At 42.5% G+C, this 26,039-nt stretch overlaps 1 protein-coding gene and 1 long non-coding RNA gene across 3 annotated transcripts; both read left to right on the top strand.

Moving 5' to 3' along the window:
• The first annotated feature begins 1,864 nt into the window (after positions 1-1,864).
• Positions 1,865-9,735, top strand: LOC119915375 (serine/threonine-protein phosphatase 4 regulatory subunit 3-like). 2 transcript variants are annotated; one of them, XM_038734895.1, is made up of 9 exons: positions 1,865-2,024; positions 2,133-2,264; positions 2,726-2,828; positions 2,915-3,073; positions 3,209-3,378; positions 4,534-4,673; positions 6,990-7,180; positions 7,551-7,762; positions 8,505-9,735. In XM_038734895.1, exons 1-9 carry the CDS (start codon positions 1,893-1,895, stop codon positions 8,625-8,627), a joined length of 1,362 nt encoding a protein of 453 aa, XP_038590823.1. In that variant the 5' UTR covers positions 1,865-1,892; the 3' UTR covers positions 8,628-9,735. The 2 variants fall into 2 exon arrangements, with proteins under 2 accessions (XP_038590823.1, XP_038590822.1); XM_038734894.1 differs by having other exon boundaries at positions 4,531-4,673.
• Positions 9,736-13,673: 3,938 nt separating this feature from the next.
• Positions 13,674-20,384, top strand: LOC119915374. Its single transcript, XR_005446939.1, has 3 exons — positions 13,674-13,735; positions 15,739-15,902; positions 20,258-20,384. It is a non-coding gene; the product is annotated as an uncharacterized LOC119915374 (long non-coding RNA).
• The last annotated feature ends 5,655 nt before the right edge of the window (positions 20,385-26,039 follow it).

Below are 26,039 nucleotides of genomic sequence, written 5' to 3'. Positions count from 1 at the left end.
AAGCCTTCCTTTACGTGGTCATTGCTTGTAAACATTCTCCGTGTCCTCGTCTGTATTACCGGATTTATACTTTTCACCGTTAGTTTAAGTAACTGCATCTCCCGACAGAACAGCACTGTTGAATTTCAGCGTTGTAACATAATGAGGTGTTGTGAACTGAAATACTTCACCTGTCACCTGCTCTGTTGCACTCCATGTGTGCGTGCACACACAGACACACACAGTATTGTAGTCTTCCTCTTTAGTTGACATTACACTGGTTTGCGAGTCTGGGGGTGTGTTGACTTACAGTACTTCATAAGCTGTCATTAATTGCACTGCACATTACATGGTTGTGCTCTGTAAATGAAAAACAGGTTACAGTTACAGAATCCCTTATAGCTAAGCAGTATTATAAACAGCCTGGATTGAACGCAGCAGGTGATACAGCATTCATTATAACCACGAGTATGGCTGGGCAATAAAACAATAATGATAATTATCGCAATATAACTTTCCTCAATATTAATATAATGTTCAAAATATCGTCAATAAATATTTGGTTTAATTTATTTGAATCACGAACAAATTGACACTATTTTTTGTTGAGGAAAGTGGACTGAAAAAAGATTTACTAATCATTTGTTATTTTTTTTTATCATAATAGTTTTGAATGTTCTCCCTTAGATTTGTGATCCACCGTTTGGTGTTTGTCCCATTCTAACTGTAAAGAAAAGTTTAACTACATAATTAACCGTCTGGTTTCTTCAATTTTCAGTCAGGAGCAAAAATCAACCTTTAAACTTGAAAGAAATAAAGATTTGACATTTTTTGTGATAATTATCAATATCGAATGATATGAAATGTTTTTATCGTGATAACATTTTCGGCCATATCGCCCAGCCCTAACCACGAGTGACTTGAGACTTGACTTGAAGCTCAACGACTTATGGGTAACTCTGTCGTGATTTCAGTTATGACAAAAATAATCATGAATTTTGTCATAATCGAACAGCCGTTGTGTGTAGTGGTTGTGTGGGTGGGGTTGGCTATTAACAACCTGAAAAGAGGGAATGCTCTTAAAAGCAGATAAAGAGGTCATGTGAGGACCAAATAGTCGCATGTTGAACTCGCATAGTGTTTGGCTTGATTTACCGCTAATTCTGTTTTAACTTTAAGAACCGAGTTTGGTGCCTACTACCTACTTAAAGACAATATATTCAAACACACTAACACTGCAAGTACATCACAACTGTCATGATATCTCTTCTTAGAAATTTTCACGTCCTTTTCTGTCATGATCAAATGAATGAATAGTTTTTTTAGTCCTAGTTTTTCTTCAGTTGCAGCATTTACTTTGGTTTTACTACAAAACCTGTGACTGCAGAAGAACAAACAAGTAACATAGATCTGATACAAGAGGACAGATTAAACTGCCAAATACACTTTGTTGTCAGACAAAATGAACTAGCAAGCCAGTCTGTGAGCATGCAGTTGGTTATGTTCTTGTGTTTGTACCCCACCCTCCTGTTTGATTCAATTTTGTGAATAACTTAATCTTGGAATACATAACACTTGCAGGTCAGGAAAAAACACCTATAAACAAATACATAAAGCAGATTAAAACCTCAAATAGTAGGTGGATCACCACCAATCAGGTCTATCAACCGCTCTTATGTTGACGGATGTGTACACTTTTGCACATACAGACATTGTGAGAGTAATACTTGCTTCCCCTCTTTCCTGTCCACACACCCCCTTAGAAGTAAACTGAGAAGAAAGGAAAAAATAATTGTGCCAGTGGATTTCTATGTGATAGGATCCTTGTTTGATTTTCACATTTGTTGTCATTTCATTATTAAGATAAGACTTTATTGATCCCTGAGGGGAATCCACTGACAAATATATAATGTATGTTCATGAAACAGGGAATGGATGACGTTCAGGTGCGTGGGGCAGCCACAGATATTTTCTCTTATCTGGTGGAGTACAACCCCTCCATGGTACGAGAGTTTGTCATGCAGGAGTCTCAGCAGAATGATGATGTGAGTATATGAACAAAGACGGCCAGAAATATCAGAGATTAATATTCATATTACACAAGTGGCTATAAACAACTGTTGTGGTGCTAATGACTATTATTGGTCTGCCAGGACATCCTCCTGATCAACCTGATCATAGAACACATGATCTGTGATACAGACCCAGAGCTGGGTGGAGCGGTGCAGCTGATGGGCCTACTGCGGACTCTGGTGGACCCCGAGAACATGCTGGCTACTGCAAATGTAAGTTTGCGGGCTACTCCTAACCATGTCAGTAAATCTGAGTACTTGATACTTAGATCCAGCTTGTCCAGAAGCACATTTTAATGTTTTATACTGTTTGTTGTTTTTTGCTTGCTCAATTAAGTTCAGTCAAACAGGAGCAAAAGCCGGGCAGCTCTGCAAGGACAAGGTTGTTCCAAGGAGTGAATGTTGGCGGTGTTCTAAATATCCACATTCCCCCTTTTAAACAAAAAAGAAAGAAATGTGATCCTTATCTAGATATTGGCTGTTAGAACAGAGTACAGATACATGAAAGGAAAAAGTTACAATCCAGTAACTGAAAAGGTTGTGACACCCAGGCTTTAGCTCTGCACCATCACCATTGTTTTTAAGTATTGCGCACTGTAAAAACATGCATTGCATAGATATTAAAGTGGTGTTACTGTGGAAGAAACATGTTCTTTCTGTATTTTCCTTTCCAGAAAACAGAAAAGACAGAGTTCTTGAGCTTCTTCTACAAGCACTGTATGCACGTCCTCTCAGCTCCGCTACTGGCCAACACCACAGAGGAAAAGCCTAGCAAAGGTATTGAATACCTACGAGGTGTATCTGTACATGGGTGTTGGTTTTGTTAAAATAACATTGAGATTAATGCACAAGTATTCTGTTAGATGATTTTCAGACATCCCAGTTGCTGGCCTTGATTTTGGAGTTGCTGACATTCTGTGTTGAGCACCACACCTATCACATCAAGAACTACATCATCAACAAGGACATTCTCAGGAGGGTGCTGGTGCTCACTGCCTCTCAGCACGCCTTCCTGGCACTATGTGAGTCACATGCAATCACAGTTAGAGCTTTAATTTTTAGTGCCAGTCCAATCGGACACATTTGTAAACAACTGAACCTTTGAAAGCTCATTTTGAAACTAATTCAAAATTCATCTTTTGTCTTTCTGTGCCCAGGTGCCCTGCGCTTCATGCGGAGGATCATTGGTCTGAAGGATGAGTTTTACAATCGCTACATCATGAGAAACTTCCTCTTTGAACCTGTCATTAAGGCCTTCCTCAATAACGGCTCACGCTACAATCTCATGAACTCAGCCATCATTGAGATGTTTGAGTACGTCCGTGTGGTGAGTATTGCATGTCATTTCCAGATTGAATCTGGATATGATTTTAAACTGTTTACATTTATACCTGGTATTAATATGCATCTCCAGTATCCGATCATTGTCCAGCTCAAAAAACCTAACATCACATGATGCTCTTGTTTGCGTGCGTCCAAAAAATGACAGATTGTATAACAACTTTCTGAACGTGTCTTTCCACTGTGATCTGTGTTCGTCCATGGATTATATACCCATGTTTTCCTCTCTCTCGGTGCACCGATGTAATAGCTCGGCCGGAAAGTGAGTTCATATTCACAAACGGATACATTCAGTTCACTGTTGACAAAAATCGTGAGCATGTTCAATGATTGGCGCTATTGAAATGCATTTATGCACAACACTGTATGGACACACTGCCTGGATGTGTTGTCAGACTTTTGAATTTTATTTGGGGGAGGCTGCGACCGGTACATTTTTCTGCTCACGTTGTTGTTGTATGCAGATAGACAATGCATTTACATTTACACTTGTGTTCAGTGTGGCCACAATGCTTCCCTGACCACCTCTGGAGGTGGTTTGGCCAATTGGCTCACAGTCCGTCATCGGTACATCTCCAGTGCGTTTGCACCCGTACTTTAATGTGATTAAGCACATCTGATTACAGTCCCATCACCCAAAACGTATTTTAATGCCAGGGGTAAACAGCCTCATAAAACCTGTTTAAACCACTCATGTCTTACGCTGTCGCAAGGATGATGTATGGATCACTGGAGAACATACACTGATTTACTGATTTCACCTCAATTGACAGAATTCTTGATCATTTGTCTCATTCAGTTGTGTACTTTTTTCAACTTTCCATTTAGGCAAGGTAAATTGATTATCTGCCAGCCTGACATTTTATACACCTCAAAAGAACATACTATTTTAAGTGTACAATGATTTATAAATATGAGTTGATAGAATATGATCTTTTCACTACATTCCCAAAAGTAAAAACGTGTGCTACATATGTTTTATTGATTCATTTTAACTTGTTTGGTGTGATCTCCCCTCTCTGTTTCTCTCCATTCCTCACTTTCTCCACTTGTCTGACTTTTCAATACTTTTTCCATCAATTTCCGCTTCTACTGGGTTTTCTACACTCCTCTTTCTCTCCACTCCCATTGCTCCCAGGAGGATGTGAAGTCTCTCACAGCTCATATAGTAGAGAACTACTGGAAGGCTCTTGAGGATGTTGACTATGTCCAAACGTTCAAGGGCCTAAAGCTGCGGTATGAACAGCAGCGAGAGAGGCAAGACAACCCCAAACTGGATAGGTGAGAAAACCAAGGCTGCACTACTACTACTACAACTATTACACTGTCACTAAAGATTGGCACTGACAGTAATCAGTGTTCTTTCCATTTATTGTGAGACACTCACAGACAAAGCATCAATATGAAAATCAAAATTATGTCCCAGTTAGAGAACTCACATAATATGCTAAAATGACCAATGTATCGTTTCTTTTTTGTGTTTGTGTTTTGGGGAGTTAGGTGTCTTCTGTCAGACTACCATTTTTTGAAAGTGCATACTGTTTTGTTTTAAGTATGTCCTATTTTATTTATATCATCTTTTGAAATTCAGCCTGTATGCTTGTACTACACTGATTTGATAAAAGCAAGTGTTGTGCAACAGTTAATTATCTATGACTGACTGAAGTCCACACAGTCAGATCAGAAAGTGACACTGTGCAGGCAGAGCATGTAGCTTAAGACCATTATTTTTATTGTCGCAAGTTAAACTCAGCAGACTTGCCAACACCGACAGGTGTTTTCTTTTTTAAACTTTACTTTGCTGATGGGATATTTTCTTGTGTTGATATCCAGCAATTCTCAGAAATGGTTCATGTTTGTTGTGCATACAGACAGCTTTCGATTTAGCTTGTTTGTTACAATTACTATTAGCTGTGGGCCTGTGCTTGTGTAAAACATAGTTGATGAGACACTGTGGACAGAACAGATTAAAATATATTTTATATGTTTATGCTTGTTGAACAGGTGTATTGATTGAGGTTTTTTTTTCCTTGCAAAGGTTTTAGTACATGTACTTACATCAACAAGTGTAGTTGTTGTCAACTTGAGTAATCATGGGCTGCGGTCAAAGTCAAAAAAATCTCCTTTCCTAACCTCCTTTCCTTGACCTTGATGGAAAAAAGGCCTTGAGGTCAAGGAACAATGTAAAGGAGGATTCATAAGGACTTAGGAAAAGAGGACCGCAGGGCTCAGAGAATCTGACTGCTCTTTTCTAAGCGACGTAATTATGCGACGGCGGATGTTACTGATGTGGCTTGCCGTGATAAAACTACAATATTCCGAAGATGGACTAGGAAAAGCGCATCTTTGACACTGCGCCCCATGTTGTTGTAATGCAGGCAATCTAAAGGTGGACAACACGGTGGAATATATTACTTATTAACCAAGATAGCAAAAAGGCAGATAATGTAGCCTACCAGTCACTAAATAATGGACAGGGTTGTTGCATTGAGAATGCTTGCTCACACTCACCCTCCTGCCCACCCATAGGCGTATTTATCAACAATGAATCCCAATTGTATGTAAATAAAGTGTTTTCCACAGAATGACAGTGTAACTGTGCCGAGAGAGAGGGTGGAGACAGTGAAGTGAAGAAAACTCCAAGGCTGCGTTCGAAAAGTCTTTTTTTTACTTAGGAAGGTTCCTAACTGAGTCTCCTTTAGCATAGGGTATACCTGACCATCCTTTATGAAAGGAAAGGAGAGATGCCGTCCCACAATTCCTTGCGCCGGCAACATTTAAAGCGGCGCACGTTCTCAAACGATAAAATCCATCAACCACATTTAGCAAGACCCTTGCAATACGGACGGACATTATGATACTTTAATGAGACTCACTATTCTTCTTTCTTTTGTTTTCTTTTGGCTTTTTTGTAATCTAATACTGTTTCAACACCGTTTTATGTTTCGGTTGTTGAAGTAAGCCATTAAGTGTTTTCTACAATAAAAACCAACCAACCATGACGGATAAAGGTTGATCACCGTGTAAGTTACCATTGGCTATTATGCCTTTTCTCTCTTATGCCATAACTTGCTAACATGCATCTTAAACTGTCAACAATAACTGAGACCCATGCCAGCTGTTACTAGTCTTGTAACGCGATCAAAGTGAGGATAATGTTGCAGCGTGTAGCCTCACGTTATGTACTGCAGCCTTCAGCAAATTAATTTTACTTCAGTCACAGATGCTGACACCCTCACCTTAATAAAGATCAAGCTGAATAACCTCGACAGTAGGTGTTTCCCACACACTGATTTATTTGTGGCAGCCTGCCACATTATCAACGCTGATTTTCGATTGAGTTTGTTAACATTTAAAATGGGTAAAATCGTATTTGAAGACAGAGCTGCGCGGTGCATATATTCTCTCAGCATCTCCTCTCGCCCCGTTGCTGTCTGTCTGTCTGTAAGCCAACGCGCACAGCAGGACAGAGGCTGCAGCCTGACCATAAACACTAGGGTCTTTAGGTCCTTCACCCGTTTATTCCTCAACATTTATTGGTCAACACTAATGTGTATTTTGTTTTGTGACCACTAAACGGTGCATTGTCCTATCCAGCATGCGTTCCATCCTGAGGAACCACCGCTTCCGCCGTGATGCACGAACACTGGAGGATGAAGAGGAGATGTGGTTCAACACAGATGAGGATGACCTCGAGGATGGTGAGGCAGTTGTTCCTCCCTCTGACAAGATGAAGACTGAGGAAGACCTGATGGAACCTATAAGCAAGTTCATGGAGAGAAAGAAATGTATGTATGGAAATGTGGCGTTTTCTACTCTTAGTAGATACTTTGGTGGGGAACTGTGAGGTTAGATAGAATCTTTGTAGTTATTTGTTACAGGACAGAAAATTCTTCCTAATGGTGTTTATTTTAAAAAAAGAATCCCCTATCTGTTGTGTGGGGTGTCTAAATCGTTATGCAGTTTAGAAAGTGCATTAATATATCTTTAAAATAAGAGGCTGAACTTTTAAGAGTTATATTAGTGTGAGAAAGGTCATTAACAAGTAGGAGTTTTAGAGAAGCACTGAGTAGGGAATACTCTCAGGAAAAGACTTTGTAAAAAATTGTAATTGGAAGAATGACCATTTCTTGTCCCCCTCTCCCTCTGTGCCCACAGTGAAAGACACAGATGACAAAGAAGTACTGGGGAAGTCCAGCTTATCAGGCAGGCAGAACCCCAGCTTCAAGCTCGCCTTCTCTGGCTCAACTAAAGCCAGCCTGTCCAGCCCACCTTCGTCTGCCTCATTGAACCCAGGTTCTCCGGGATCACCGGGTTCTCCAGGTTCAGGGGCACGGAGCTCACCCTCCACCACAACTGTAACCACAAAGGTACCTGTCGGCATGTTAATGGTAATGGTGTGGGTCTTTAACTTGAGTCATTTTCTGTGAAGATTCAACTTCAGTGTTATTGAGAGACAAAGCCAAAAAATTATTTCGCACAATGTCTGTTTTGTCAAACACTACTTAACTGAAAGGAAGGAAGAATTTGGTGGAAATTGAGCTTCAACTATGAATCTTCACACTTAGACTGCCACTTTTCACTCCCACCATACTTGTTGTGTATTACAAAGACTGGTCGTCATCATCACCAGTGTGGCATTGGACAGTACAGATTTTGTACTTGTTAGTCTCCATCCCTCCATTTCCCCCTGTCTTAATAAGGCTAACAATCGCACATCAACAAAGTTACGTGGTTTATGGGTCAAGTTGGTTTTAAAACAAGTGCATTTGCTACCAACGGCAACATCACTACACAAAATGAGTTACAAGATGAGACAAAATACAGACAGCTTTGGGACAGTTGGTTGAGCACTAATGGGTTATGTTTTGAATGTTGAAAATGTTCCCACAATTGATAGATTTCTGCAATGGAAAAATGGAAGTGGTGAAGTTGCGAAGAGAAACTGAGGAAAACTGAAGTTTAATACAACAGAGCTGCTAAATTGTAGTTATTAATCTACTTAATGTGCAGGTAGTATCGCGTAGCAAGCCCAAACGAAAGTTTACCAGTGTTATGCTGACGAAATAATACGTTCATATGTTTTTGAAGTTTGTCTCTTGTCTTCCTCAGGGTGGTTTAGTGGGACTGGTTGACTATCCTGACGATGACGATGAGGAGGAAGAAGAGGAGGATGATGGCGAAAGTAAAGAGGAACCTCTGCCACCTTCAAAGAAGTCCAAACTGAGCTCCTAAAAAAAAAAATAATAATAAATTAAAAAAAAAAAAAAATTAAAAAATAAGCATCACTGTCTCAACTTTTGCTCCGCTCAGACAGTTTCAGCGAATCGACTTTACACAGAAATGATAAAACTTGTAAAGAAATTGAATGAAAGCGACCCCTCGCCGTCAGCGGGTGGCCAAAAGAGGAGCAGACGGAATGGATACCAAGCCTCCTCAGACTAGCCCACTTCATACAAGTGCCAATCAGGAAACCAGGAGTGAAAACCCGTCTGAAAAGTGGAACAGACGTGTGAAAGCTGGGGGGAAAAGATCACACTCAAAAGATCGTCTGCACACTTGGACAGTATGAGACGGGTTGGACTTTGGTGATTTAGCAACTGGAGGAAAAGACCACATACACATGTACACGCAGAGTGAAATCCCAGAGAGCTTACGGGCTCGGACCATAACCCACTGCCCCTCCCCCCACCCCCCACTCAGGGAAGGACATCACAGCGGCCCAAATGGGTCGGCCAATTCAGACCCAGAACCACCACTCGCACCCCCACCCCTTCCTCAGAATTTACCTTCCTCCTTGTTTCTTTCTACTTCTTTTCTCCTCTGCTCTTTCTCCCTCTCTGTCTGTTGCTTATTGTCCCTTTTTTTTTAAGTTAGTATATAGGACCAGACGGGAGGCAGCATTTGGCAAAGAGCTGTCCTTGTTGTCGTTTGATGATGTCATCAGTGTCGTCGTTCCTCAGCGGACGTTCTTTCTCTGAAGAGAAAAAAAAAAGCCAGCAGTTTCTTGATTATTTTCTTTTTGTTCTGTATTTGTCTCTCAATCTTTCTCCTGTTTTTTTTGTAAATGACAACAAAAAAGACCTGCCTTTAAATGTTCAGGATGTTTTCAGTCACACTTGAACAGGTTTTTAAAGACCTCAGTAGGTGAGCTAGTTTTACCCTTTTTGCCCTTTGAAACTGCAGATTTTTTGGAGAATTTGTAATCCCGTCTTGATTAAAGATTGAGTGGAATTCTAGATGTGATGAATTTTGTCATATCTTCTCTTTTTTTTTCCTTTTACATGAGTGTACACTTAGTTGTTCAGAATATTTGGGACCATTAAAATGATCTTTGCTGTAAGATGTCCTACTACCCTTTTGTCCTAATAACTCAAGTGTTTCCTTGCTGCATTGCACTGTTATTGATCAGTTGGGGTTTCCTCAGCGCCACAAGAATTTGACCCTGTATTTGTAGTACAGACATTGCTGCTGTTGGGTTCATCAGGTCACTCAACTCCACACTGTGAAGATTAAAGAAGGACCTCCAATCCCACCCTGAAACTGTTGGACCATTTGAAAATGCTGTGTACTTTAGTGTCAGTTATTCCCTAGAGCACATTGATTTTGTGAAACAATGGAGACTATTAAATATATGGTCTCATTTTCTTAGGCTAGGACAAACATGATTTGACTCTAGATTTATTTCACACCTGTGTTGGAGTTCTTCCATGAATCAAAGCAATGCCAGTATATTGTGAGTAAGTACAATTGATGACTGCACTTCAGTTGCTGATGTCTTTATAATCCACCAGGTGGCACCTTCAGTCCATCAAAGAATTATGAAGAGAAGCGCATTGCCTGTCCTCATGGGTCGTGTCATCTGTATTTTTAGAATTCTTACAGGGATGGTGTATTTTAGTAAAGCGTAGGTCAACACTTGGCTGAAAATGTTTGATGAACATTTGATACATCTATTGCATAATACTGGTTCAGCGCTATTGTGACAGTATAAGATGGCCCTTCCTAAAATGCTTCAGACCAAAGGGTATCGATTGGGTGGCATCTTGGCTTGTTACTTTTGAGGATAAAGTGTTCAAAAGAAGGCACTGCATATGACAGCATCACTACAAACTCTGAAAAAAAAACTGTAATTTTACAAGTTGACTACTTTAGGAACTTAACATTCTGGAGGGAAAACAATTGTGCTCTACCATTACTTTTACCCACATATTTGACTGACTAACATTGTTTTGGGCTTTTTTTCAGATGCTTTTGCCATTTCATACTTTCAGTATCATAACTTAGTCACATCACTCTGGTAGACCTTTAAAGTGTTCTGTCTTTTTTTTTTTTTTTTTTGAATGAGTGAAAATAGTTTATGAAAAACATCAGCACCTCCCAGCGTATGTGGTCACCTCAGTGGGAGTTCGACTCAAAAACAAACGGCATCAAGGCCACCAAGGAGTCACTGTGTTGTCTCTCCAAGTGCATTGTGGCCTTCAAACATTGCTTATTAATTAAAACTCAACAGAAGAGGATCACTCGGTGCTCAGCGTGCAGCGAGAGCCGTCGCACAACGCCTGTTAAGGCTCCCATTCACATGAAAGCCATCTCCAGACAACAGCAGCTTTTCAGGAGCAGCCCTCCCTGCCAGCCTCCGTTTGCTCCTCAGCAGGAGTGTGGCGGAGTGTGTGTGATCTCCCTCTTTGCCACTGGAGAGGCCAGGCGGCTCCTGGTGCCAGCCACTGCTCCACCAGAATGCCGGCTCCACTTCCAGTGCCAAGGCTCTGCCCGCCTGTATGTCTGCCAGACTGAAGAGTCCCCATCGGTGACACTGCTGTCCAGCTTCCTGCTGGGCTAATGAAAAGCCTCTTTGACAGCTCTCTTGATTGGCTTCACTCCCTGAGCGTCCAAGCTCTACCAGTTATCAACTTTCTCTGGATTGATCATATCACTAGACATCTATACTGCAGCATGTGATGATGCACTGCATACATTGTGCTGCTTTGGTGGAAAAGTTGTATCATTATTTTCATGAGACAAAACCATAATTTCATAATGCAAGCAAAGGTGAAACTAGGAATTATCCTGCTGCCATCCTTCCCAACACATTGAGTTAACTCAAACACACCTCCAAATGTTTCATGGGCAACCTGTACAGGTAGCTACCCTGTCAACACTGAGTGGTTTTAAGCACCAGTAACTTGTTTAATGTTTTTCTAGGAAGGACAATCTATTTTAAGGTTGCATAAGAATACTGAGCCACATTTTATTGCAAAATCAAAAACTTAAGTATACAGTTTTGGATTTTTTTTTCTCTAATAATAATAACAATAATAATAATCTTTATTTGTACAGCACTTTTCAAAAACAAGTTACAAAGTGCTTTAACAAGTGTAAGACAATAATACCCAAAAGACAATAATACAAAAACAATACAAGATAAAAGCATGAAAACATTGAAAAAATTAAAATACACGTTTAAGATAAATATAAAATTATTAAAATAGAATAGAATAAAAGGGATAAAATAAAGTAAAATAAGATCGGGAAAGCTCTCCTATAAAAGTATGTTTTAAGAAGGGACTTAAAAGAGTTCACTGACTCAGCTGACCTGATTTCCTCGGGCAGGCTGTTCCAGAGCCTCGGGGCCCTGACAGCAAACGCTCTGTCCCCTTTAGTTTTCAGTCAAGACTCTGGAACAGACAACAGACCTCTGCCCGAGGATCTCAAGGTACGTGCTGGTGTGTATGGGACTAAAAGTTCAGAAATATAACAAGGCGAGAGGCCATGAAGAGCTTTAAAAGTGATCAATAGAATTTTAAAGTCAATTCTAAAACATACTGGGAGCCAGTGTAATGAAGCTAAAACAGGAGTAATGTGGTCATATTTCTTTGTTCTGCTTAAAAGCCTGGCAGCTGAGTTCTGGACAGTCTGGAGTCGATCAATAGATTTTTGGGTTAAACAGGTGAAAAGGCAATAACATTTAAACTTTAGCTTGTGAGTTCATTCTTGACCTTGGAAGCAACAGTTAGCAAAATCTTACCCAAATCACAGCCTACTTACTCGCTTGTTCTGAACCTTTTGACCATATTTATGAGCAAACTCAATCTGCTCATGGTGAAGCTGTTTTTGGTCCTGTCTCAAGGAGAAAAATGCACAACATATATACCTGAAGATCAACAAAGGCCAAAAACAGATTCTCCCTGTCAACTTCTCTCATTGTTTCATTCAAATAAGTCCCCGAGGCCCAAAGAACTCTCAGAAAAGCTAAAATTAGAGAAAAGTCTGAAAAGTGAACCCAAATTTAAGCAGAAAACTGGCAACCACACCATAGACTGAGAACTGCAGGTTTTAATGAAGCCAAACCTGACAGCTGCTGAGTTGGTTGTGTAAAATCCTTTAAACCAAAGTAGAGACAGTTGTGTGAAATCAGGCAAGTAGTTTTAGGTAGAATGACAAAAAGCAGCACAAAATAAGTGCTCGAGCCCCAAAGAAGTAAAACTCTCTCCAATATTTCAGAGAAAAGGTGTGAGTAGTTGTCTGTCTATATGTGGCCGTGCGATGGACTGGCGACCTGTCCAGGCTGTACCCCGCCTTTCGCCCAATGTCAGCTGGGATACGCTCCCTCCGCGACCCTGTACACAGGATGACGATGGATGGATGGAAAAACTAGATTTTGTATGAGGTCACACACAAGTAGCAGCAGCATGGCGGAACACTCCGTAGGGGGCGATAGAGACCACTTCTGGAGATAAACTGCAGAATATTAATGGAGCAAGAAAGTATCTCATTAGAGCTTCTCCATTAGCATGATGGACGTGACTTGTGAATTAGCTCACAGACGTTTTGCTGTTGTACAGTTTGCGGAGTGACCTTAACTGATCAAAGTAGGAGTACACTGATAAAACAGTGATCTATATTGTATTTATCCCATGTAATCCTAGTGACCGGGCCAGGATACGAAATAGGAAATGAGGCACACATGCGGTTTCCAGAAAAGCCAGCCGAGGTTGTCAAAACACCCGCACAGTCCACCCTCATGTCTCCCCGCCGAGCCCGGGCGTCGCGGCAGACAATCACCTGTGTTTCCTCGGCACAAAGTGCTCTCTGTGTCCGCCGGAGCTCCCCCGCTTTAATGGAGGTGATTGGCCGTGTTCAGCACAGCACGTCCGCCGCCGTGTGTGATTAATCACCGTGTTAAACGCTGGAGCTCGGCGTCCCCTGAGGTGGAGATAGGGCGGCAGGCCGACGGGGACCCCGGGGAAGCCGTGACGCCCCGGGTCAGCATCCGTCGGTAGCAAATGAAAGAGTGAGAGAAAAATCATCATCCGTCACATCTGGTTTACATTAAGTCGGAGGTGAGATACAGTGAGGAACACAAGTCCGCCATACTTTTCATGAGCTCCCCTTTTAGGTGGCTAACTGAACTGATGTCTGACATGCATTCAGTCAAGAGGTCCCAATATTCAGTCTAAAGCTGTGCATGCAGGCCAATTATCGAAACATAAAAGAAATGCCATGAGTCTTCCTACAGATGGACCCCAACCACAAGGGCCTTTCTAAACAGACTTTTTTTTTTTTTTACTGAAAAAGTTAATTGCCTTTAAAAGCGCTGAAATTTGTAGCCCAGTGCAGTTGTTACCAGCCTTTTTTGCCCCTTGACCCCTAAATGCAAATCCAGAGAGCTCAGTAGATTAGCCATCAACAGGAAATTTATCTGCAACTTCTTTTATGTTGGGTTATTTCCCAAACAAAACTGGTTCAAGCCTCTCAAATGTGAATATTGCCAGCTTCAGTTTGTCTTGCATCAAAGCAAATTTAATTTCTTTGAATTTGGACCTGTTGTCTGGCCATTAGAAGATTTCGTAACGGGCTCTGGGAAATTGTGATGGGCAATTTCCACTATTTTCTGACATTAAACTTACCAAACAATCAAAAAATTTATAAAAGCAAGCCATAATTGCGACCCCTTTGTCATAGGTTATGGTAATGGTTTATTTTTCCCTTGTAGATTGTTTTACTTGAAGGATTTTCAGCAGCCAGAAAAGGTAAACGTATCCAGCATTTCACAAAATTAGACAAACAAAAATAAATGTGCAACAGAAATTTGTTTTTGTCCCTTTAATTATCTTGCGAACCCTTAATTTATCTTGGGGGGCACTCTATGCAAAAATGCCCGCTGGCTCTGCTCATAACTTGCATTCAGTGCAGCTCAACACTGAAGTTCAGAGCAGATACAACTGTTCCTAAATGGGCGCCATAAATCAAAGTTAAATAATGAGTTTTCCCATGGAAGCGTTGGGAAGTGGAAGAATTTGGGGCTGATCTGCCATTGCTAAATGTTAAGTGGTTGGTATTGTGCCTCAGCATGGGGCACAGGAAACATGGATGTGAATGTAAGAGCTCTTGGGCTGCGTGTTAAATGAAATGTCACAGTGATAAAGAGCGCACCTTCCGCACCCAGGAGTGTGTGTGTGTGTGTGTGTGTGTGTGTGTGTGTGTGTGTGTGTGTGTGTGTGTGTGTGAGATGGCTCGGAAGTATACTCGGGAGGCACGCTGTAAATCCACACCATGAGCTGCTGATAGCCGGTCACACGCTGACTTACGCACACACACTTGGATCTACTCCTAGAAGCAGCTTACTTTGCAGGAGTTTACATTTAATGGTGCTCCTGTAATGTGGAGTCACACATCGGGATCTATCCCCACCCGGATAAATTTCTGTGCCTATTAAAAGGGCGTTAAACTCACACTGAATAAAATAAAAACGACTTCACCAGCCCTCTGGGCACGTATAGCGCCCGAACTGGAGGTGTTATTTAAAATGAGGCTGTGCAACGGAGCGCTGGGAAACAGAATGGCTTCTGTGAAGGAAAACGCAGAGAGATGCAGACATCCACACATGTAAAAATCACCCAGGGCAAGAAGGTGAATGACCAAACCATGATGCCTGGGCTATTGAATTTACCACGTAATGTAGCATGAATGAAGCCCTTAAAGGTTTCAGTTTCCAGTCAATAAACAGGGGAATCAGGACGCATGGTTCAGCGGGAGTTGAACATGTGGGACCAGTCACACACTCACAGGCAGCGCCCCGGTCACAGAGTCAGGATACTACTGTGTACATTAAACTCACCATTCAACTCAACAAATCAAACCTATATAGCTATATGTTAATGTCTTGGCAGGTTTCAGGCTGTGGCCTGGTAACACAAAACTAACCAAACAGAACTTTTCCCAAATACAGTAGCGGTCAAAATAATGTTTGACGTTCACAATTTGTGTCCACTTTTGTTTCCAGAGAGTGAATGCCTGTGTATAATCAAAACTGTTTGATCCCCCCCCCCTTCTTCTTCCACAGGGCCATGCCTGATGGCTCCTGCTGCTGGAGTGTCTGAGGCTTTGACGGTGGCTCTGTGTCGTGTGGCGTTGGCGTCCGCCCTGTGCCAGGCGGCGTGTGTGGTCAACAGGCGACTGGCAAGCTGTAGGGGACTGCGGGTCAAGGCAGAAGCCCCTTTGGTTCAAGTCAGTTCCTCGCCATGTATCTGTTCATTGTCCACTCTTCATCGCTGTTCATCTTTTATATTTCTGTCTCAATCTCTGGCTGACCTTGAATAACTTTTACGTACATGACATGTGCCTCTTCTATGACTTTCTGCGTCCTGGAAAGACATACTTTAATGTACGGGGGGGTACATTAAAGTATGTCTTTCCAGGACACACACACACTTACACCTCATCTTTCTCCCCTTCCTCCCCTCATGGCCTGAGGGCATATGGTTTGGCTGGGCAAGAGATAAGAGAGATGTGTCAGCCTGTTGTACTGAACAAACACATCTTTCCTTTCTTCCTTTCTTCCCTGACTCCTCTTCCCTGCCATACTTATTTCTCTGCTCCTCTCCTTTCCGCTCCTCTCCTCTCTTTTTACTTCCCTCTTCTCCTCTCCCAATCTGCTCACCTCGTTCGTCTCTGTGACGGCTGGGTACAATTAGGAGCAAAGAGAGATGTTGTTATATTTGCGGGTGATGGAGAGGGGAAGAGAGGGAGAGAATGGGCTTCAGATGCTCTCTAGGAGCGAAGACGGGGAGTGAGGGGCTAAAGGAGAAGAGACAGATCTCCTCGTGCGGAATGAAAGGCCCTCTTTCCTCTCTTTCCTCCCTGGTAGGGCACATCAGAGGCATGCGCTCCTTGCTTTATGGAGGGAAAAGTGGTTTTTCACCAAACTCTGCTTCCATTTATCTGTGCCTCGCCCGCCCTTGCTCCCTACACACACACATCCACGCTCACATTTGTACGGCACATGCACACCCGTGCACATACTGTACATATACTGGATTTGCTTTGATTTCTGATTGCTTTGGTTTCTGCGGTGACTTGATCAGGTTACTGTTCAAACAACGTGCCAAGCCAGTGTGTGTGCGAGTGCCTGTCTGAGCCTCTGTGTGCAGAAGTGTGATGATAGTTCCTCTGTCAGTGGTGGGAATAGCACAGTTTCAGCTGCTATTATTAGCTCTCTGTTCCACAGGCGTGATTCTTTCCCCCGTCTCCTGTCTCACACCAGCATTTCATTATTATCTGGCTCCAGCACAAGAAGGGCTGCGCTATGAGAGCTAGCTACAGGGAGGACAGCCCCGCTTTAATTCCAACAAGGCTTTTTATAGGCACCGCTACCCCTGCATACATCGTGTTACTTAGTCAGTGTGTCAAGGACTCTGGGTGGAATAACTCCCAGTGCGAGGTGACACACTTATTTAGTCTTTCATTGTGTACTGAAACACTCACGCCAACACACAGTTGGCACCCTAGACTGGTGAGTATTTCAATGGCAGAATCCTAACTGCGTTCCTCGCCATAATATGGAGGCAGTCATGGCTCCCACATACAGAAACAAATTCGTACACACACTCGCTCATAGCACACGTTCTACGACCCCCCATCTGACTATCAGCCGCACAAAGTGTCTTCCATTACAGATAAGTGCAGCAGTGATATTGACAGGGTCACGATGGACCATAGCTGCCTTGACCTTTGGGACTACTATCCATTTGAATGGCCAGATGGTGAGAGAGAGAGAGAGAGAGTTGACTTCTTGTTGGCTCACTTCCATGAAAGAAAATTCACACTTAAGAGAGAACATTTGAAATGTTTCGTATGCAGTAGGAAGGAAATGGATGTGCAGATCATCGTTGTAAAAGGCCTTTTGTGTGCTGCTGAGGGGAAAAAAGTATAAATAAATATAATTTCAAGGATTGTAGAACAACTTAGCAAATGAGGGTCAAAGGAATTTCTCTGTCAATCACTAATGTGTGTGTGTGTGTGTGTGTGTGTGTGTTCATGTTTGAAAGTGTGCACGTACAGTTATTTACATGGATGTTTTGATTGCATGTGAGTCATACAGCTCTGAACAAAAATACATTTCCAGTGTGAAAAGCATCTGCCACAGGCCAAAATCATACTGTAGCCCCTGTTTTTCCTTGTGTTTAATTTCTGACCTGAGACCAGGGATATGTTAGTTTAGCAATGTTGTAGATGTGTCCCTCGGGCTCTGAGGCCAACCTGAGACAAGAGCACTGTGAGTTTAGGGTTTAGAGATCCTGTGTGACAGGTTTTTTGCGGTCTCTCCCTCTGTCTGACCTTGGATCAGTGTGAGTTCAGACTGTGGAGTGTAGAAAATTAACTCTTAACTGTGAAACTGTCTACAGCGACATGGTAAAGTCATAAGGATGAAATTATTTTATTTTATTTATGTCTTTGAACTTCTTTCATTTGCATCATTTGTTTTTCATAAGTTCTATAAATCAATCAATGATTCATATCCAAATATACTGTATGTGGGATGAACTTTAATTTATCTCTTCCCAGCTTTTATTGTTCCAGCAAAAGCAGAGGAGGTGGTGATGGTGGTGGTGTTTGGGTTCAGTTAAATCCTGGACCCGCTGGTCGTGTCGCTCACGAGGTGCCGCAGCATGAGGATCTGATGCTGGCTAATGGGCTGAAACGGCTCACTGTAAATGTCACTGGCCTGCTGGGTGGTCAGGTTTGTCAGGTGGGGTATAAACCCAACTGGTGCTGAAAAGGTTTTGGTCCGAGTCCAGAAAAAGTCCTTAGTCTGCCCTCCGGCTCCCCCTACAAAGATATGAAAAGACTGGCCAGGGAAATTGTAGTTTTTCTCAAACCTAACTAGCCTCAGTAATTGACACTATAAAGGACAGAAGTGTTTTTCCCTCTGGTACTGTAAATTGTTTCTTCGAGATTAATCTCTGGCCTTTAACATTGTTTTATACAATTGTGGCCTTAAGTAAGCTCATAAACTGAATACTGTGCTCGCCATCGTAGCCTCACATAAATCAGTATACAGTACATGAAAGTTATCAGTTTGATAGAAGATTGCTTGATGAAGGTCATAGTTTAGTCTTCTCTTTATTCATTCCATTGTAAAGTTGGTCTTTTATCTTGTCTGTGTGGTCTGTTTTCATACATACAATTTTCATTGCAAACAGTTGCATCAATCTTATCTGTCATCTGTCTCCATGAGTCTCAATCTTATCAATGCTCCTACACACCCAACCCAAATACCACAGCCTAGGGCCTGCAGCGGAGGGTCAGAGTTCACCTGTTTCTGATGTGACCCCTGCGTAACCTTTTCTGATGTGATTGACCACTCACACAAAAGATCCCCAGTGGTCGGTGATCACTGAGGTTCTGGGCCATCCGTTAGCCACAGCAGGGGCAGATAGGGGAAAGGTTTCCGGGTCAGGGTCAGTGAGATGCCACATGCTCGGTCGTCTGTCACATGGCTTGGCTGTCTCGGATGACAGTGGATGGCTTTGAGAGCCAAGCCCAGTCGCCTTCACAGCCCACCACTTACGGATGGACGTGATTCATTCAGGCTATCAGTTCCCCCTGATCACAACGCCATGTGACTTAAGGGACGATCCAAATTGGACAGTGTTTAGAAGACATGTGGTGGGACAGCAGCGTGATGAAAAGCATCAGCTCACAACGTTCCTTGGCTGGGATGCCCTTCATTTTAAATTAGATGTGAATAGTGTCATGGCCTATCATATCAAAAATATAAATTAGTGAATGTGTTTTATCGTTATTCATTTCTATCAAGGTCCTTAAAGAATTTTTAAATAATTTGATTTACAGTGAAATCAAGTGAAATCGTTTTAATATTCCAGATTAAATTTCTCATATATTTTTTTCAGATCTGTTTTCCTGTGTCTGTCTCACACATACACACAGACATACACAAAGACAGACATATATATATATATATAGAGTGGAGGTGACCCTGTCCAGACGGGATATAGGGCTCAGTTCCATGGTGAAGCGCCGCTATTACTGCTGAGGAGGTGAAATGTGAGCCAGCTCACTGTCCTGGATCGATGGACTCGCCTCTACTGCTGTCCCAGGAGTCCTAGCTCTCTATCACTGTCACTACTCCCCTTCTCTCCTTCCCTTTCTACTCTCTCTGCCTCTTTCGATCTCTTCTCCTCATCTTATTCTTCACTTGTTCTCTTTTCTACTTCTCGGCCCTCTCTTTCTCTGTGCATCTACAGTATATCTCCTCTTATGCTGCCAAAGCAAGAGATCGCATCACCAGGAACACAACACACACAAGCAAGTAAACTGAAAGACAGTGCAATTAAATCAGTAGTTATTGATATATCAACGTTTCCAGAGATGATGTAGCACATATAACACTGTTCATATTAATTACATGGAAGTATGCATGTTTGAGTATCGGTATACATATAACCTTATTCTGTCATTTTCTCCTCTTTCCACATCCTGCCCAACCTCTTCCCTTCTTCCTTCCTCCTTCTTGTCTTTCCCTATCTCTCCTTTTTTTCCCTCTGCTGCTTTATTCTCAGTGTTCGTCTTTCTCTTCGATCAACCCACTGCGGAAGCAAATGGTCTGTCTTCCTGTTGCTGAGGAGGAATGGAGCAGAGAAGATTTTTCATTCATATGGCTTCAACTTGAGTGTGTGTACATGATGACAGATACATATTGGAGTTGGATTTGTGTACAAGTATATTGTTTAATGTGTCCGTATAGTGTATTTTTCTGTACTTAGAATATCTGTGTGCTCTTGAACTTATATCTTTGTTAGCAGTTTTAGATTTATACCTTGAAAGTGAGGATGCTTCACATTTTGAAGAGCCATTTGAGGGTTAATACTTAAAGCTTAATTGGAACTTGGGTCTTTAGTTTTGGCCTTCATTCATATTTGTAATATCAGTTTCACTGCTAAAAAAGTCAGATGTAGCAGGAAACAGAGCAACCACATGATCATACAAGTTTGACCTACCACACTGTAGTTGTACATGTACACACTTTTCCTGTGCAATGAGGGACTATTACCAAAAATTTTTTTTGTTTTACCTACAAATAAAATGATAAGACCAGAGGTTTTCAAAGTGCGAGGTGGACCTTCCCAAGGGGACTCCAAACAGCTTCAAGGGAGGCTCAGTGAATGGAAGTGAAAACAATTTAAATTAGTTACCAGAAGGAGATTACATAGAATAGCCTAAATGTGTATGATTTGGTCAAAGAGATTGTTCAGAGATACAGTAGTTTGGGATAAGTTTACTGTAAAATGCCTTAGGACAGAACGTTTTTATGTATTTGCTATGGTCTGAAGTTATGTCAGACAGCAATATTAGGTATCTTGGCCCAATTGTTGAGTGTCTATGGGATCAATTAACATGATCATGATCCCATAGGTATCCAGGAATTACACAAAACTAAGCAAGTAAACTAAGAGGTTGCCCTTTACAAGCTTTGTCTGAGGGGAGGCCTACAGTCTCAGACTTTGACAACCCCTGATTTTTAGACTATATGGCTAAACTGTTGGGTTGTTTACAGCCTGCATGATCATCTGACTACTCGTGTGTTGATCCGCTGGACTTTCTCAAGTAATTACTATAATCAATAGATATGACAGCCAAAATATTAAAATAAGACCCAAATTGTAATAAACCAGTGCACAAGGTTAGACTAAGTGGTAGGGTTAGGTATGTAGTTGTGATTGTTAAGGTTAGGGCTAGAGGCTAGAAATGCATTGTTTTAATGACAGCCCCCAGAAGTACAGGAGTACAAACGTGTGTGTGTGTGGCAATATGCACAGCAACATTCCCTTCATTATCACTTGGGGAGCACTTTGCCCCAGCGCAGCCATGACTGCGACCCTGTGTTTCGAGTCCAATATGAAAAGAAGGAGAATTCCAGCCAGGAGGATTTTCCTGTAAACGTCCTCCTCTGGGTGAGAGCCATCAATCTGCCTCTGGCAGCGTTCCGCCCGGAAACAAGGATCACATCCAGTCAAAACAGGCCAGTGTTTGGTTTCCACCGCAGAACACGGTTGGGCGCCAGTGGCGAGACCCTTACTGTGAGTCCGTTAGTGTGTGTGTGGGAAAGTAAGGGAGAACCTCTGGGCTCTGGGCTTCTGTACGAGAGAGCGACACACAGGTGAATAGCGAACCCCTTGTATCTAATTTGTTAATTTGCCTGGAAGTGAAGAAAACCTTCGACAACCTTGCTTTCTTAATGGAGGGAAGCTTTCATCTCTCAACATCGTAATTGCCTGCCAGTGCCAGTTGCTGGGCTGCACGAACACACGGAGGATGCCTGGTCTTCTCCACACATGTTACTGTGCTTTGTAATGAGTTGAAAACTCCCATCTGTAGCTCACTCTCTGTTCTCCTTTCTTCTCTGGGTCAGAGAATATAAGCCATTAATCATCACCTGGGTGTGTGACAGCCAGCGTTTGATTGGAGGTTTGATCCCGGCTCTTTGACAGCTTTCTCTCTGGCTGGTGTGGCTAGAGGGGTAAAGGCAAGGAGGCAGGGTAGCGGGGGGGCGTGTAAGGGGGGTTGAACACACATCACAGGAAGCATAATTGGCTGTGAGTGAGCGCTTACTGGATCAGCAGCAAGCTCCCTGACTGAGCAGTGTGTGTCAGCCGCCTTGGACCCCTCCAAGCAGCCAGGGATATTTTTAATTTACCTCCGACATCAGGCTTCAGGAATGTCCCCCCCCTCCCCATCTATAGATACCAGACTCCTCCCCCTCTCCCTTTCATTCACTCCTGCTCTGCTCATTATCTTTATTTGAAATGCAGATATATTGACTCATCAGAAAACATGTTAGCGACATGCATATGTGCTGATAGTACATATGCACACACAAACATACATGTGCGCTTATGCACACAAATTCACTTACTTTCAGTTTGAAAGCCGATATGTGGGTTCACTGTAAAATAGGCCCACGGTGCACTCCGGAAATACCTGGAAGCAGAGCCAGGATGCGTGTTGTTTCATCCTGCGCTGCCAGGTCACCAGAGTTCAGACTTTCTTCACAGGCATACCTCTCTGATTGATCTGGATCGGAACCAAGGAATGGTTCTGCCCCTAAGTACAGTAGATAGAGTTGGTTACTAATGCCAAACCAGGTTGGCTCTGGTCGGACGCCTGCTGAAGGGGCCCTGCTGATCAAGCGCAGGCCTGCCCTGGCTTCTACCCCAGTCTTCAGTTTGACGACAGCAACTGGATGTTATAATGGCTCCCTTGGTTTTGCCACGTGACCTTTTTTTGGACTCTCAACAAAGCAACCATACCATGATGTAAACAGCCCTTGTCTGGGTCCCCACCAAGGCCCCAATACCACTACTTTTGAAATACTTGTTCTTGTAACAGGAAGTGTTTCTCCCCCACTAATCATGCCCCCGGGAAACGAGCTAGGAACCAACTAGTTGTACTCACATAAACATTCAACTGAGCTTAGAAAGCTCCTGTTTGGACGCTGAAAGTTGTAGGAAGGCAGACTTCAGTTTTAATAGTTAGTGGACATGCTTGCTCTTTGAGAAACATGATAATATGAGTGTTAATCTGACACTGTGTTGACAGGACCTCCCTGTACAAGGGTGGCTGAGAACATTTTGAGGATCTAAAGGTGAGGAAAGGCTTACATTTTCCTAGAATCTCACCACCAAGGTTACAGGGAGGTGAGCTTTGGCAGGGTTCACTGCTAAGGTCTGGATATGTTTGTTTGTGTGTGTGTGTGTGTGTGTGTGTGTGGTGTGTGCTTGCACGCTTGCTCGTGCCTGGCTCTGCCTTTATGAACATCCACCTGAGGAGAGGCTGTTTCCGCTGTCACGGTAAATTCCTCTGCAGCTCTAAAGTGTCAGCCGGGCACCGGGCTGTTTTGGGGTGGTCGCGCTCAAGAGGCCCCCTGTTTCATAGCTCCTCAGGTCGCCCCCTGCCATGCCTGCCTAAAATAAAGGGCCTCTCTGTCTTTGTGCTCTGGAAATATCAGTGATATACTTCAGCCAAGTAGCTTGGTTTCAACTGCCAACACGGACGTTGATCATAACTCTTAGTGGATGACACATCTGTGTGCAAAATAAAGATTTTTTTTCAAAGTCATATGGAGTTTGTCTGGAAATCTTTTAATAAGAGGAAGTAATTACACTGCAATGGGCCTGCTATTAGAGTTCTACTATAATAAGATAAGATCTACTTTAAACTGCAAGAGGGCAATAATATAAGTATATTTAGGATGATTTAATATGATTTGCTTCTTTTACAAGATAAATAATCTTGTCAAAACAATTTGCATTATTAAATTTGTTTCCAGATAACTAGAAAGTAGTAGTTTCTTCATTACCCAATATTTTTCTTGTTAGTAGTGGGGGAATTTTTGCAGTGTACCATCAAGGTGCCCTTGAACAAGGCACTTAACCACCAGCTGCTCAGAGTTGCTCAGTGGCCAATAAATGAAAGCTGATTGTACTGGGCAGCTCCCAGTAGTCAATGCATGGAACTGTGGGAATGTGCACAAGAGTGCCTCAATTACTTTCCATACGTGAATACAGGATAAGCTTGATTGTCACATGATTTCAGCACAGCGCTCCACAAGTACAAGATTTCATTTGAACCGTGTGCTCCGTTTTAGAAGCATTGTGCATCAGATTAGAGAGTGATAGTGATCTCCAGCCAATTAGGATTAAAGAACGAGATAATTGGCGGTCTCCTTTTGTCACAGCGTTCATTATCCTAATCATGTCGGGTGGAGGAGCCACCAACATGCATATGTGCGCAATAAGTGTTTTATTGTTTTTGTGAACTGGACTGTGGAGGGCAATTGAATGTGGGTGTGTGTGATGGGGGGGCCCTGTTATCTAATATGTGTTCAAGCTGATTTTTCCACCTGCACATGTAACAAAGCCGGGCGAGTCAAATGAGGGAGGGGCCTACGCAAATTAATTTCCCATCGCTGTTTTCTTTGTCTTTAATCCCTTCTATTTCTCATTCGTATTTACCACACTTCCTCTTGCCCTCTGATCCCCTATATCCCTACATTCTCTCAATTCTCTCCCCAGCCCTGTTTTTCTCCATCCCTGCCTCCCCCTCTTGCCTTGCTTTTCTCACTCACTCTTTGTCCTGTACATCAGTGCATGCAGTAATGCTATAGATACATGACGTCACTCTGGCGGTTGCAATCATTACTGTAATAGCCTGCTCGGGGAGGGGGAGGCCAGACAGATTTTCCTGCTGTAGTCTGCATAGGTAGTGGATCCATCTCCCTTTGTCTGTCTCTCTCTACCTCCCCAACTCTCTTTGTGCCTTTGGCCCCATATCACTACTCCGTTTTGTTTAAAAATGGAGTTTTGAATCGAATACGATCTCCGTCCATACCAGCGTTTTAGCTGCGTATCAGAGTTGATCTCCGTCTACATTAAAACGTCTGAAAACGCACATCTGATGGCCGTTCATGTACATTGGGCATGTGCGTGCCGGTGTAAACATGAAGCAGTAGTTCAGAAAATTTGGCTAAGATTTGGCGAATGATTAAATAATGCAGATGAAGAACCGAACCAGATATTTTGCATGGATCAGTAACGAGCTGAGACTGTTTGAGTGTAACATGGGAGTTAAAACGGCTGTGGAGGCAATTACAAAATAATTACGGCACACACAGTAGTAGCCTACAAGTGTAGGCTATAGCCTAAGTTATTTGGAAGGAAAAATATTTAAATAAGCATTGTGTTTCTGCTTTGCATGACTTATGAGAACCAATCAGAGAGCCAAACGTGAGCGTCCTCTGTTTTGCCCGTCTTCAATAAAACGCTCTCCGGAGTTTCAAAAAAAAAAGGGGTCAACAGCGTTTTCAAACTTCCCGTTTTAGGTCTTCCTTTCACTGTTTTATTCTGGACGGGAGGCGCAAACGTGGCAAAAGGTCTCCCTTTTAAAATGAAAACCTTTGTCTTGCAACCTACCTATATTTGTTGCTTTGTTTCTGCCTTTGTCTTATGTTTTCACTGTCACATTTTCTCCTGTTCCTCTAGTTTTTCTCTATCTTTTTTTACACCCCCACCACCACCTTGGGCTCTTAATCCCTCTACGGCTTGGCATACACATATATCTCCCTCCTCCAGTCTCTCACGGCAGTTAGTTGAGTGATATGGAGCCTGCTCTTCGCCACATAGTGCACTAATAATGATGACCCTGCGGTCTGATGTGCAGGATATCTTCAACCACTAGGACCCTCTGGGAAGTGTCCGTACCACTCTGTGATGGGGTGTGTGTGTGTATGCGCATATGGTCCCTCATGGGCGTTGCGTTTCACTGGTAATGTAATGTAAATATCAA

The sequence above is a fragment of the Micropterus salmoides genome, unplaced genomic scaffold (genome assembly GCF_014851395.1).
Source record: "Micropterus salmoides isolate LMB-PRFRI ecotype aquatic unplaced genomic scaffold, ASM1485139v1 Ms_hic_scaffold_2094, whole genome shotgun sequence".
Classification (NCBI taxonomy): Eukaryota; Metazoa; Chordata; class Actinopteri; order Centrarchiformes; family Centrarchidae; genus Micropterus; species Micropterus salmoides.
The sequence above is the reverse complement of the archived record's forward strand: the minus strand, read 5'-3'. Positions and strand labels throughout refer to the sequence as shown.

Coding starts and splice junctions, on each gene's coding strand:
- LOC119915375 (XM_038734894.1), top strand. CDS start 1,893: ATGTTCATGAAACAGGGAATGGATGACGTTCAGGTGCGTGGGGCAGCC. Junction 2,265..2,725: donor ACATGCTGGCTACTGCAAAT/GTAAGTTTGCGG, acceptor TTTCCTTTCCAG/AAAACAGAAAAGACAGAGTT. Junction 7,181..7,550: donor GTTCATGGAGAGAAAGAAAT/GTATGTATGGAA, acceptor CTGTGCCCACAG/TGAAAGACACAGATGACAAA.